The 12,412-nt window shown below is 34.6% G+C and overlaps 1 protein-coding gene across 1 annotated transcript in view; it reads left to right on the top strand.

Moving 5' to 3' along the window:
* The window catches only part of ARMC1 (armadillo repeat containing 1), a 94,830-nt gene extending 82,808 nt beyond the window's left edge, over window positions 1-12,022 (top strand). Inside the window, exons 4-7 of the mRNA XM_044666089.1 lie at window positions 849-1,038; window positions 7,540-7,656; window positions 8,685-8,759; window positions 9,728-12,022. Coding sequence (XP_044522024.1) covers window positions 849-1,038; window positions 7,540-7,656; window positions 8,685-8,759; window positions 9,728-9,919 — 574 coding nt within the window. The 3' untranslated portion in view covers window positions 9,920-12,022. The remainder of the gene's footprint in view (window positions 1-848; window positions 1,039-7,539; window positions 7,657-8,684; window positions 8,760-9,727) is intronic.
* The last annotated feature ends 390 nt before the right edge of the window (window positions 12,023-12,412 follow it).

Raw genomic sequence — 12,412 nt, forward strand, 5'->3', positions numbered from 1 at the left:
CTGAGGGATTTATGGTAAAGATGCTACCCACATTCAGAGGAAGGACTGCAGGAGAGGAAACATATAAGATAAACAATTGCTTGAATGCATGGGCTGAGGCGGACATGAATGGGAAATAGACCCTGAACAAGGACACATGTTACAACCAGTGGAAATGTGCGTTGGCCATGGGTGGGGGTATAGCGGGGGGGGTGGGGGTAAAGGGGAAAGTAGGGGCATAAAGTATGTAAACAGATTAAAAATGAATATTAATAAATGTCTAATAAAAAAAAAAGAAAAAAAAGAGATGTAAGAAGATGTCTCCATCTTTTTTGAAGTAATGGGGATAATGTGGAGCACTATATTTAGTGTTAGGTTTTTTAAAGTCCCATTTAATTTCACTGAAATTTTTTTCTTTTAATTTTTTTATTATAAGGAATAACTGGGAAAATAGATTAATTGTAATATATGTGATTTAAAAATAAGATATCAATACACTTTTATTTTTTAAAATTCCATTAAAAAATAGGAAAAATCCTTAATAATTGACCTATCCTTTAATGTCACTTTCAGGGACAGTTTACCACTGGACTAGTCCATAGGTCTGACCCAGAATATAGCAGATTTTATTTTATTTTATTGTTCACTTCAGCAAACATTTATTAAGTGCTTATGATGTAGATGACATTTATTACTTTTATATATTACTTTCCTGTTTATTAATGTGGAATAACACAGTATTTCTTCTGAATTAGATCAAATAACTTAATTGGAGATGCTGCCTTTTCAATTGAGGGCCAGAGTCATGGTACCAATAAAATAAAATTTAAATAATATTTTACTGATATAAATTTGTTTTTCTTTGCAAGGACTACTACTCCGGGAGAGACTAAACTTCTGGCTTCTGAAATCTATGACATCCTTCAGTCATCTAACATGGCAGATACTGGTAGTGTCAATGAAATGAACTCACGTCGAAGGAAAGCTCAATTTTTTCTTGGAACTACAAACAAACGTGCCAAAACAGTGGTTTTACATATAGATGGCCTTGATGATTCTGTAAGTGACCTGAAAATACACAAAAATGATAAATTAGATTGCATTTTTTCATTAAAGCTTATCATACACCTGAAATGAAGCATCAAGTCTTCTTGATATTTTGTTGGAGAAACCACCTTTTAAAATATTAGTATTTTAGTACAGTGGGGGAAATGAGGCACAGTAGGATAAATTTTCATTACATTTCACTAAGTATTTATTGATTAAGAGGGATTCAAAAGTAAAAATAAAATACCCCCTGTCTTCATGAAGGGTACATATGAACTGGAGAGACAACATGCTTATATATAGATATAGACAAAATACAGACAAAGTAACTAAGGTTGAGGAATGGAATATTATCATCTGAGGGGGTCAAGTAAGGCCTCATATAGAAAGTAGCTCTTAGTCCGAGTCTTCAAAGAAACCAGGGATGGATTCCAGAAGGTGGAAATTGGAAGAGAGTTCATTCTAGCACTGGAGGAGAGCACTTTGGAGTGCAAAGATTCAGAGATGGAAGATGAAGTAACCTGTGAAGAAAGGCTAGACTGTAGATAGCATGAAAGAGGACTAAAGTGTAAGAAGGCTGGAAATAGAAGAAGGAACTAGGTTGTAAGGAATTTCCAATGTCATGCAGAAGAGTTTACATTTAATCTTAGGGAGCTGTTGGAGTTTGAATAGTGGGGGAATGTGGTTCTGAGACTGGCTCTGTGGTGGATGGATCGAAGTGGGAAGAGACTTGAGGTAGGGAAAACAAGGAAGAGGATGTTGTAATAATAATAATATATGACATAATAATAATAATAATAATAATAATAATAATAATAATAATAACAACAACATGACAAAATTCATCATCTCTATGGTATAAGCAAGAATGAGATTTGTAGGTTGATACATATCATGTATCATGTAATTAGTGACTAGAAGAATGGGCCTTGCCTTTGACAAAAATAGAGAAATTTAGAAGAGTGGTTAAGTTTGAGGAAAAGATGAATTTTATTTTGAGCATGTGGAATTTCCAGTGCCTATAATAAGACAGCTGTTTTGAACTATCCAAGAATTGGTCATTCAATTGGATCTCAGAAAAGAAACTAGATCTGAATATATAGCTCTGGGAATCATTATAATAACTAAAATCTTCAATGAAAAGTGGTGAAATGACATCTTTCTGGAATATGTTATTAGAATGGATTCTCCAACTGGTTCTCAAGACCTTGTGTTCACCTTATTCCTAATACTTTAGTTGACTAGTCTGGTACTAGAGAGTTCTTCCCAGACCTGTCTCTATTTCAACTTTTTGTTTCTTTCAAATTATAGAATGTCATTATTTCTATTGGTATATTTTTTTCAAGGAAAATAGAGTATCACTAGGTTAAATAATGCTTCACTTGGTTCATCTTATACCAGTATTTATGGATATTTCTTTAAAGATCATATTTTCTAAAATTTAAGGAGTCTTACCTAATTCATTGAATTGTGCAAAGTATCTTGAGCTGCCTTGAAGGTATCTTCACACTCATTTTATAATTGACAAATTCTAATCCTATAGAGTTAAGTAACTTGTCCCAGAACACCATTTTTTAGTAGCAGGCTCACAAATAGCCTTAGGTGTCCTTATATCCTAGTTATTCAATAATTACACCAACATTAGGGATCACTAACTATATTTTAATTTATCAAATTAATCCCTATCTCTATGTAGGAAACAAACATGAATATAATCCTTGATTTATAGAAATTAATTTGTTTGATACCTGAGAGTGTTTTGCCAGTAATTTATATATCTTTTAGAACAGCCTTGTAACATTCATAATAAATATTTATTGAATTGAATTGCTTATATCTAATCAGTACCCATATAATTTATCTCCTGTGCTGTGTGGTTGGTTGGCTTTGTGCCAGACCAATGAGTTCCAGATCACATGACCAACAAGATGGAGGATTAGACATCTTTTGTGATTTTTCATGACCTCTCTCATACCTCTCCAAAACAGAAATTATGCACGAAAGACAAAGTAACTTCAGTTTTCTCCATGATCTTAAACATGAGGAATCCAAAACAAAAGTGAAAACTATACAACCTAATACCAAACTCATTCTTGATCAGCACTTTTTCCCCCCATCACCCATCATGGTCCTCATAAAAAGGCTGCAAAGCAGCACTAGCAGACCCATAGGATTGCAGCAAAACATCTCTACACCTTAATACTTCCTTCCCCCCTTCCCTCTTTCAAACTTCAGACTGAAGAAATTTGCTGAGGCTGTGATAGCCAATGCCATATCTATTTCCTGAGAGGTCTAAAACAGAAGTTAATGTTCTGTTATATGTAGCAAGCTTGCAGAAGAACAGAGAGAATGGGATAGGACATGTGTTTGGGCTTATAATAGAGCCTAGCTCTACACTTTTTCCCCTATTTTCTCCCAGTGTCATGAAGATCCAAATTCCAAAGGGCAGAAATTTGTCCAGGCTATAACAGTATCAGGCTGTCAGCCTTTGTACTCCTGGATCAGAAAACTGAGAAACAGAGGAACAAGGCAGAACACTGCAGGTGTGTGAGGTGCTGTGTGTGACCTTTCTAAGTCTGCAGGAGAGAGCTTAGCATACAGCAATGGCCAATTCTTTCTCCACAAGTCACTTGGATAGAGACCTAGGATGGTGAACTGGGAATTGTCCAGTGTAGGACTAGTTTAGATACTTTGAGATCTAACCAATATCAGAAGGAAGTGAGTTAGAAAGTGAGCAGTAGGGGTAAATAACTGGGAGGAGGAAAAAAAAAACCCTAAAAATTGCTCAAGATATTAGGAGGAAGTAAACGCAATAACTTTAAACATAAGCAGATAAGTCAAAAGGGAAAATATTAACAGCAGAAGGAAAACACATTCAGGTTTCTGAAATAAATATTGCAAAACAAAGGAAAATGATTCAGTATCTGATGAAGCAGAAGACCCTGTGGTGTTTGAGGAAAGCATAGAAATACAACAATAGTATTTGTCAGAAATAAGAATTGTAAGAATAGAATTTATGCCCTTACAGAAATTATTGAGTGAATAGAAAAACTTAAATCTTTGATGGCAAATTTTGCCAAAGAAAAAAAAAACATTGGGAATGCAAATATATAGAAGTGGAGGTACTTCTGGGGGAAAAAAAAGAGAGAAGCAAAGAGCATTAAGATGGAAAAAAAAACATAGTCTATATAAGCAAAGCATATTGCCCTCAAAGAGAGAATGTGTAGAAGCAATCTAAGGATTACAGATCTCCCCAAAGAATACAATTTAAGAAACCTGAGCTCTAATGCAAAAAATAATACAAGAAAACTGCCCAGAACTTCTGAACATAGAAACAGAAATGACTGTTGAAAGAATTTATAGGTGACTTCTAGAAAAAAGGAAAACAAAACTCAAGGCTGCAAAACCCTAAGACTTAGTGTTTAAATTTAACAATTCATGATCTAACCTTTCTGGAAGGCAACTTGGAACTATGGCCAAAGGACTTTAAAAAAATGCCTACCCTTTGATCCAGCCATACAGCTGCTGGGTTCATACCCCAAAGAGATGATAGGGAAAAATACATGTACGAAAATATTTATAGTAGCGCTCTTTGTAGTGGCAAAAAAATCTGGAAAATGAGGGGGTGTCCCTCGATTGGGGAATGGCTGAACAAACTGTGGTATCTGATGGTGATGGAATACTACTGTGCTCAAAGGAATAAAGAACTGGAGGAATTCCATGTGAACTGGAAAGAGCTTGAGGAATTGATAACCATAAGAACACTGTATACAGAGACTGATATACTGTGGCACAAAAGAATGTAATGGATTTCTCTACTTGCAGCCATTCAGTGATCTAGGACAATTCAGAGGGACTTATGAGAAAGAACTGTGGGAGTAGAAATCCAGAAGAAAAACATGATTGATCACATGGTTTGATGGGGATATGACTGGGGATGTTGACTCTAAATGATCACTATTGCAAATATTAATAATATGGAAATAGTTTGAACAATGATACATGTAAAACCCAGTGGAATTGCTTGTTGGCTCCAAGAAGGGGGATGGGAGCAGGGGAGGGAAAGAACATGAATCATATAACCTTAGGAAAAAAATATCCTAACTTAATTAAATAAATAATTAAAGGATAAATTTAGCAATTCAGTTACCATAAAATTTCTAAATTACCAGAAGATTTTCAAATATAAAGGAAAGGATATTTGAATAACACAAGTTAATTATTCTGCACCACCAAAAAATGTGGGAGGGAATGGATTAATGTGTTTTGAAGAGCAGTGGAACTCAAGATAATCCCAAAGTGAGGTCAAACCTGAGCTTAATTATAAATGAAAAAAGATAGATGTTTAATCATAGAGGTGTTCAAAACATTCTTAAGAAAAAAACTAACAGCCCTGAAGAAAGTATTTGCTTCTTGAACAGCTCAGATAACAGAAATGCAGAAGAAGTCAACAAATGCAATAGCCAAGGATAGCAACAGCAATAAAATGACAGCAGAGAGACCATGGAGAGACTTTTTTCTAAATGTACACAAGGAGAACAGGGGTGGGAGGGGGTCTATGAAGCAACATGAAGACCTTGTACCATGGTCTGTGGGGATTTGGTGCTTGAAGAGACCACTTCCTGTTTCCCCGTATGGGGAGAACTGGGTTAGTTGGTACTGGGGGAATTAGAGGTTGTAGTCTCAGAGAGGAGGAAATCTTTAGTTAATGGGGAAGGAAAGTGACTGGGGGAGATTATAATTCAGAGATGAGCATACGGTAAAGAGATGGGAGTGGAATGGAGTGGAGGTACCATGCTGTGGAGCTGTGCTCTCTGTGTCACCTGTAGCAACTTTTATTTTTCTGAGTATTTGAGTGAGACTATTTTTAAGCTTTTCCAGAAAGACAAATAGTATTGTAGTTAGTTTGCAAATTGAAGGAATTGACACTAAGAGGCAAGTACATTTGAATCCCTTTTTATTTTCCCACATTTGCAAAACTGAAAGATAATTTTTGTCATGTGAATTTTAAATGTTAATATATAGCAGTCATAGACCTCAGTGCTTGGAACATACATGTTTTGCAAGTTATTATTATTAAGGACATTTAAAAAGAAATTTTTGTGTTTTGGCTAAGTTTAGCTTGTATGTATAGTACTATAATTCAACTTAGAATAGTGTAATCATTTTCAATGACAATTAAATAGAAGACATATTTAAGAGGTAACATACTTTGAAAACTGATCCATGATAATCTATAGTGCTGTGAACAGAAGCAACTACATAAATAGCACTCTTCATATTAGAGTGTTATAAAGACCAACAAGGAGAAAATTTAGTCAGTCAGTCAACGTGTGTGTGTGTGTGTGTGTGTGTGTGTGTGTGTGTGTGTGTGTAAATGTATGATGTCCACATCCATTTTTTATTTTAAGTTATATGTATTTGTTAGCTTTCTATAAGCCTCCTTGCTGTCCCTTAGATCACTTAACACTCTAAATAGATATATTTTTAACTTGGCATTTGTGCAAGTTAGCAGTATTGGTCAGCCCTAGATGTTTTATTTAAAAATAAAGCCAAAATTCTGGCATAATTGGGAGTGGCAATATTATTCTGATTTGAGATGGTTGGACACTTAGAAAAAGTATCCTATGATAATGGCTTTCCCTAATCCTTTCCTTAATGATCTTGATTACAGGTATAAACTGTACCCTAAATACCTGCTCTCTGTTGTATTCCATGTGTTTGATTGTAGAGAAGATAATTTGAAAGGGAAAGGATAACATGATAATTCACAGGAAAAAATGCCATGTCTTAGTAGCTGACTGGCTATATAGAATGAAAGTTATATGTTTGTGAGTCATCCATATAGGGAATGAGACTGAACTGGCTTTTAGAATGAGAAAGGGTAAAGAGAACAGAGCTGAAGAGGCTCTAATTAGAAGGCAGGAAGAGGAAGACAGTTGTCAGGGATCAGAATCAGTAGAATGTCACAGACTGGAGAAAGAGGACTTCAGGGAGGAGTTCATGATCAATGCCATTAGTGAAAAGTTAAACAGAAATAAGTCATAAAAAATCATTAGCTTTAAAACAAGAAGGAGGTAATTGCTAACTTCTGAGAGTACATTACCACAGATGAGGCATTTTAACAAATATGCTTTGATGCCTTTAGTCATTTCAAATCCCAAGATTGTTAAGAAACAGTTTGAACATTTAAATGCAAGCTGCTCATTTAATGCTAACTCCACTCAGCCAATTCTCTTCACTGATCATATGGAAAAAAAAATACATTTTCTACTTTTGAGCACTTTACTCTCCTCATCATTTATTTACTTATTTCCATTCTGTTAACTCTTAGATCACTATAAAATTTGTCTCATTCTTGGAGGATTCCCTCCAAAGCTAAATGTTATTATATGAGTAGGGGCATATTTATTTCTTTTCCTTCGTATAGTAGAATAGTTCATTGTGCCATTAAGACATTTCTTCCCCTTTAAATGTTCCTTTCTTTGGTTTAAATTTTTTTCCTTTTCTCAGTCTCGAAGAAATCTTTGTGAAGAGGCCTTGTTGAAAATTAAAGGAGTTATTAGTTTTACATTTCAAATGGCCGTGCAGAGATGTGTTGTACGAATCCGTTCAGATTTGAAAGCAGAGGTGAGTGATTTTAGGTAATCAACATTACTAAAACTAGACTTCTCTTTTCCTCCCAAACCTACATTCCTTCCAAACTTTTCCTGTTATTGACTAGAATATAGCCATCATTCCCATCACCCAGGTTAATAACCTTGTTATTATTGACTCTTCCTTACTCTACATACCCATACAGTTGCCAGATCTTTTCTGCCTCTACAATACAAAGTCATTTCTACCTCTACAATATCTCTTGCAGTCATTCTCTTTTCTCTACCTTCTTGGTGAACACTGCCCTAGTTCAAGCCTTGTTCACCTTTCAGCTAAGCTGTGGGAGGAGCCTTCTAATTTGGTCTTCCTGTCCCAAGTCTCTCTTTTCTCTAGCTATTCTTCACTTAATTAGTAAAATGATTTTCTCTAGGGTACAAGTCTGACAAGTTGCCTCCTCTTCCCAGTGATAGGTAATAACAATCTATCTCTAATAACTCCTTATTACCTCTAGGATAAAATAACCCTCTTAGCTCACCTCTTTCTTCCATTATATTCCACATTACTCTCCTTCCCATACCATATCTAGTTCAGAACTAGATCCTTGTTGTCTTGTAGTCTTGATACTGATGTCCTCACTCTTGACCTTGTCCTCATTGGTTCCTCTTATTAAAATGCACTACAACCTCACAGCCCTGCCTCTTAGAATCTCTCATTTACTTCCAGCCTCTGCACAAGTGACATATACATGAAGTCTTTCCTGTTTCCTTCAGTGGTTAGTGTCCTCTCCCTCCCAAATTTACTTTGTGTTTATTTTTTATAGACTTATTTATGTTCATTTTTTTCCTACTCTTTGCAGTCAGTAGACTTAACCCAGGGACCTATTGGATTTTCATCATCAGTTTCCAGGAGTTCCACTGCTAACCACTTTAATCTTGTCATGATCTCACTTTTCAGCTGATTTTGTTAATAAGTTCTGAAGCTTTTTAACACTGTCAATTTTTTTTAACAATGTCAATTTAATGCTAAATATATTTCTTTTTTCTTGTTTTATCTTGATCCAGGCTTTGGCAACAGCAATAGCATCAACCAAAGTTATGAAAGCACAGCAGGTTGTGAAAAGTGAAACGGGAGAAGAAGTAAGATACTCTCTTAATTTTAAACCTAGCAGATTTTGATCCTTTTGAGGGTCCTTAAGTGATTTTTAGTATTTCCAGCACAAATAAATAAAACTTTTCAGATAAAGCACATTTCTTAAGAGTGAAGGACTACAGTTTTATCTGTCTTTACATAGTCCATGACTAAAAGTTTTAAGATTTTACATGATGCCTATGAATTTCTTTCTAAATGTTAGAACCTTCTCTTTAAGAGAAGCATAAGGGGAAACATAAGGAATTCTGCATTTATGTGTTTCTGAATCAGGTTTTTTACAATTATACTTCTACACGTTTACTTTTATAAATTGCTTTTTGTTAGTCTAAAGCTAGAGGATGATGTTTTGGTAAGTCAGCTTTTGCCTTTTCATCTGAAAGCAGGGTGACAGGCTGAATTCATTGGAGAGAACAGCCCAGGAATACTCCCTTTCTAAAGCAGTAGCTCTGGGTAGACAAAGGGGACTTCACCCCTGAACATTAAGAGAAAAAAACCAGTAAGTTCTGATTTCTGTGCCTTCCAGCTTCAAGCAGCAACAGGCAGCTGGGATGTGTTTCATTCACTAAGCTTTTGTTTCATTGTGAAATTTCACTACTTGGTGTAGTGAAAGCAAATTGTTGAAGCTGAGGATTCTGTTTCCTAGTAAACTGGATTACCTATATTTTAGGCTAGTTACTTTACCTATTTCTGTTTTCTTATCTATAAAATAAAATGCATTAAGTAACTTCTTAAGATTATTTCTATCAGTTAGATTCTTTGATTCTGTGATGGCTCCATATTGTCAGTGGCACAATAATTGGATTTTTTATATCAGTTTTTTTAGGCTTTAAATTAATAAATTAATGTGGTAAGTATTTTAGAGTATAGAAATAAAGTAGATGACATTCATAATGAATAATTTTAAAGTCACATAATTCAGTTATACTGATTATTTTTAACATTTTCTATTCATTAGATGCTGGTCCCATTCCAAGATACTCCTGTAGAAGTAGAACAGAATACAGACCTACCTGACTATCTGCCTGAGGATGAGAGTCCTATAAAGGAACAAGATAAAGCAGTGTCTAGAGTTGGGTCACACCCAGAAGGTGGAGCCAGCTGGTTGAGCACTGCTGCAAACTTTTTATCCCGGTCCTTTTACTGGTGACTTAAATTTGAGGATCAAGGACTGTATGAACCAACAAAGGGGCCAGTTTTCCATTGGTGTGGTGAACTGTCAAGTGCAATTTGCAATAAGTTATCATGAAAAATTTTTAGATTACACAATTACGTATGCTGCATTTTACATTTTATTGGACGTTTAACCTGTCAGGTAGTTAAAGGGACAGAGGCCTCAGATGGGATTGCTTTGTTTATGGAGGGTATTTTTTGGTTTTGTTTTCCTATGTTTTATCACCTCCCTTAAAAAAAAATATATGGGTCCATTATTAAAACCAAACCTTTGTGCATATGCAGCTTTAAATTTTACTTCACATGAAACATGTGATTAGGCAAATTCTTGACTCAAGTCTCAGGACTTTGTTTGCAGGGTAATTATTTTTATCCCAAGTTGTACCTGAATCATTAAATCTTTTTTTTGGGAGGTGTGTGGGTGAGAGTTCCTTGTTTCTAATGAAGGATGTTGGTTTTGGTACTCTTTACCAGGAAACCAGAGGGAAATGTACTTGTTTATTCTTTCCCCATTTTCACCCCTTTTGCTTTTGCCAGGCATTTTTGCAGAAGCTTAATTTTCAGTAGCATTTTGTGTATTACAATTTATCCATTTGAACCCAGTATTTCCCAGAATACATTTAAAATTTTTTTGTTACCCCCCCCAAAACATTGGTATTTTGTATGATTGACAAAGAATTGAATAGAAGAAACTACGATTGTGTTGTTATACTGCTTTCAAAGAATATTTATCTTTGTGTGATGGCGTGTAGTTAACATTGACTGCTATTTAGTCTGGCTCAACTCAGATCTTGAAAGTTATAATTTGCTCAAGTGATGTCCATTATAATTTTATTTTAAGTAGGAAATGGCTTATCAGCCATAGTTTGTACTTATACATGATCTCATTCTAGCAAAAATAACAGTAGTTAAAAAGCTGATATGAACTTGAAAAACAACACAATGGAATGAATGTCTTATGCCCCAGTACCCCTGCAGTAGATTCTGAATTTAAGCATTATCTGCTTGGTAGTGTCCATTCAGCAGATGTTTCCTCATATCTTCTCTTTTGAATTTCTCATGTACATGCAGTGGCGGATATTATACAGGGTAGGGTTGAGGGAGGGAGGGAGGGAAGGATCCAAACAGTTACAATTTCTAGACAAAAGTAGCTTTTGTTTAAAAAAAAAAAAAAAAAAAAAAAAAAAAGGTCTTGGCCCTTTAATCTTGTCTCAGATCCAACCAGTCAGTTTTTAAAAGAATTTTGGCAAAGGTAAGATTAGTTTTGTTTTGTTTATGTAAATAAGATCGAAGACATGTGCACAGTGCTTAATTAAGCTTCTGAACTATTTGGAAACTAAGAACAACATTCTCTGGGAATATGACTGACAAACTTCAGTGCTGTTATGATTAAAAACCAACAGGAAGTGGTTGAAGATGCTCTCTTTCTAGCAACATTCGCATCTCTTATTACATGGAACTTCAGTGAAAATTTAGCCTGGAAGACTTCTTCCTTCTACTCACCTCTGACAAATAAACACATTCAGCATTATAACAGTGAAATTATTGCAAAATTAATACCACTAATGAAAGTCTTGAATTCATTCATTTGAATTGCAGCTTTCTGGAAGATTTCGAAAGGGACATAGCTGTTTGTGGGGTGTTTTTTAAAAAATAATATGTAATTTTTGATTCAGGTGACACGCACAGGCTGAAAATACAAGCTTTGAGGAGCATGTATTGCTTTAAATATGTAATACAACTTGCTGCCTAGAATGTTACAGTACCAGATGTGTTTTTTTAAAAAAATCATCCTTTCTCTAGCCGTGAATGCAAAGTTTACTTTTCTGAATTAACAACTATTTGCATTTTATTTTGCATTACAAATACATCTACTTGTTAAATAATAACATCCCTTTGATAGTAATGGTTCAGTACAAGTAAGTATTACAGTTCTGATGTTTGTGTGTTTAAATTCAAAGTATGCTTCTTTTGCCAGTATTGCAGATCTTGTAGAACAGTTAAGGCATCTGTAAGGCATTTCTTTTTTCTTTCTTTTTTTTTTTGAAATATATTGTAAAATAATAAAAAGTAATGTAACTAAAAGTGAAATAATTGAAGTTTTTGCATTTTTGTGAACTTGAACATTATTGATTTCTATTCACACCTTGTTATAGTTTGTAACTTTTGAAGCTATTATTTTTACCTGGTATTTTAACATGCCTTTCTAATTTATTTGTATTTCCTTTTACTTGATTAGAGACTTTTTGAACTGATCACTTTGTACCACCAGCCTAGAAGAGGTAGAATGGAGACAGAAAATTAATACTTACTAGCCCAGTTCCCTTGATCACAGTCTTTGACAAGCAGCCAGCCCTTATTTGAATCTTCCCCTTATCTCTTTTTTTAAAGCAGCATAAGTGAACATGATGAATTAATAATGTTTATAAATTTCATATCAAATGGATAAATAACTCAAAACATATAGTAT

The sequence above is a fragment of the Gracilinanus agilis genome, chromosome 1 (assembly GCF_016433145.1).
Source record: "Gracilinanus agilis isolate LMUSP501 chromosome 1, AgileGrace, whole genome shotgun sequence".
NCBI classification, from domain to species: domain Eukaryota; kingdom Metazoa; phylum Chordata; class Mammalia; order Didelphimorphia; family Didelphidae; genus Gracilinanus; species Gracilinanus agilis.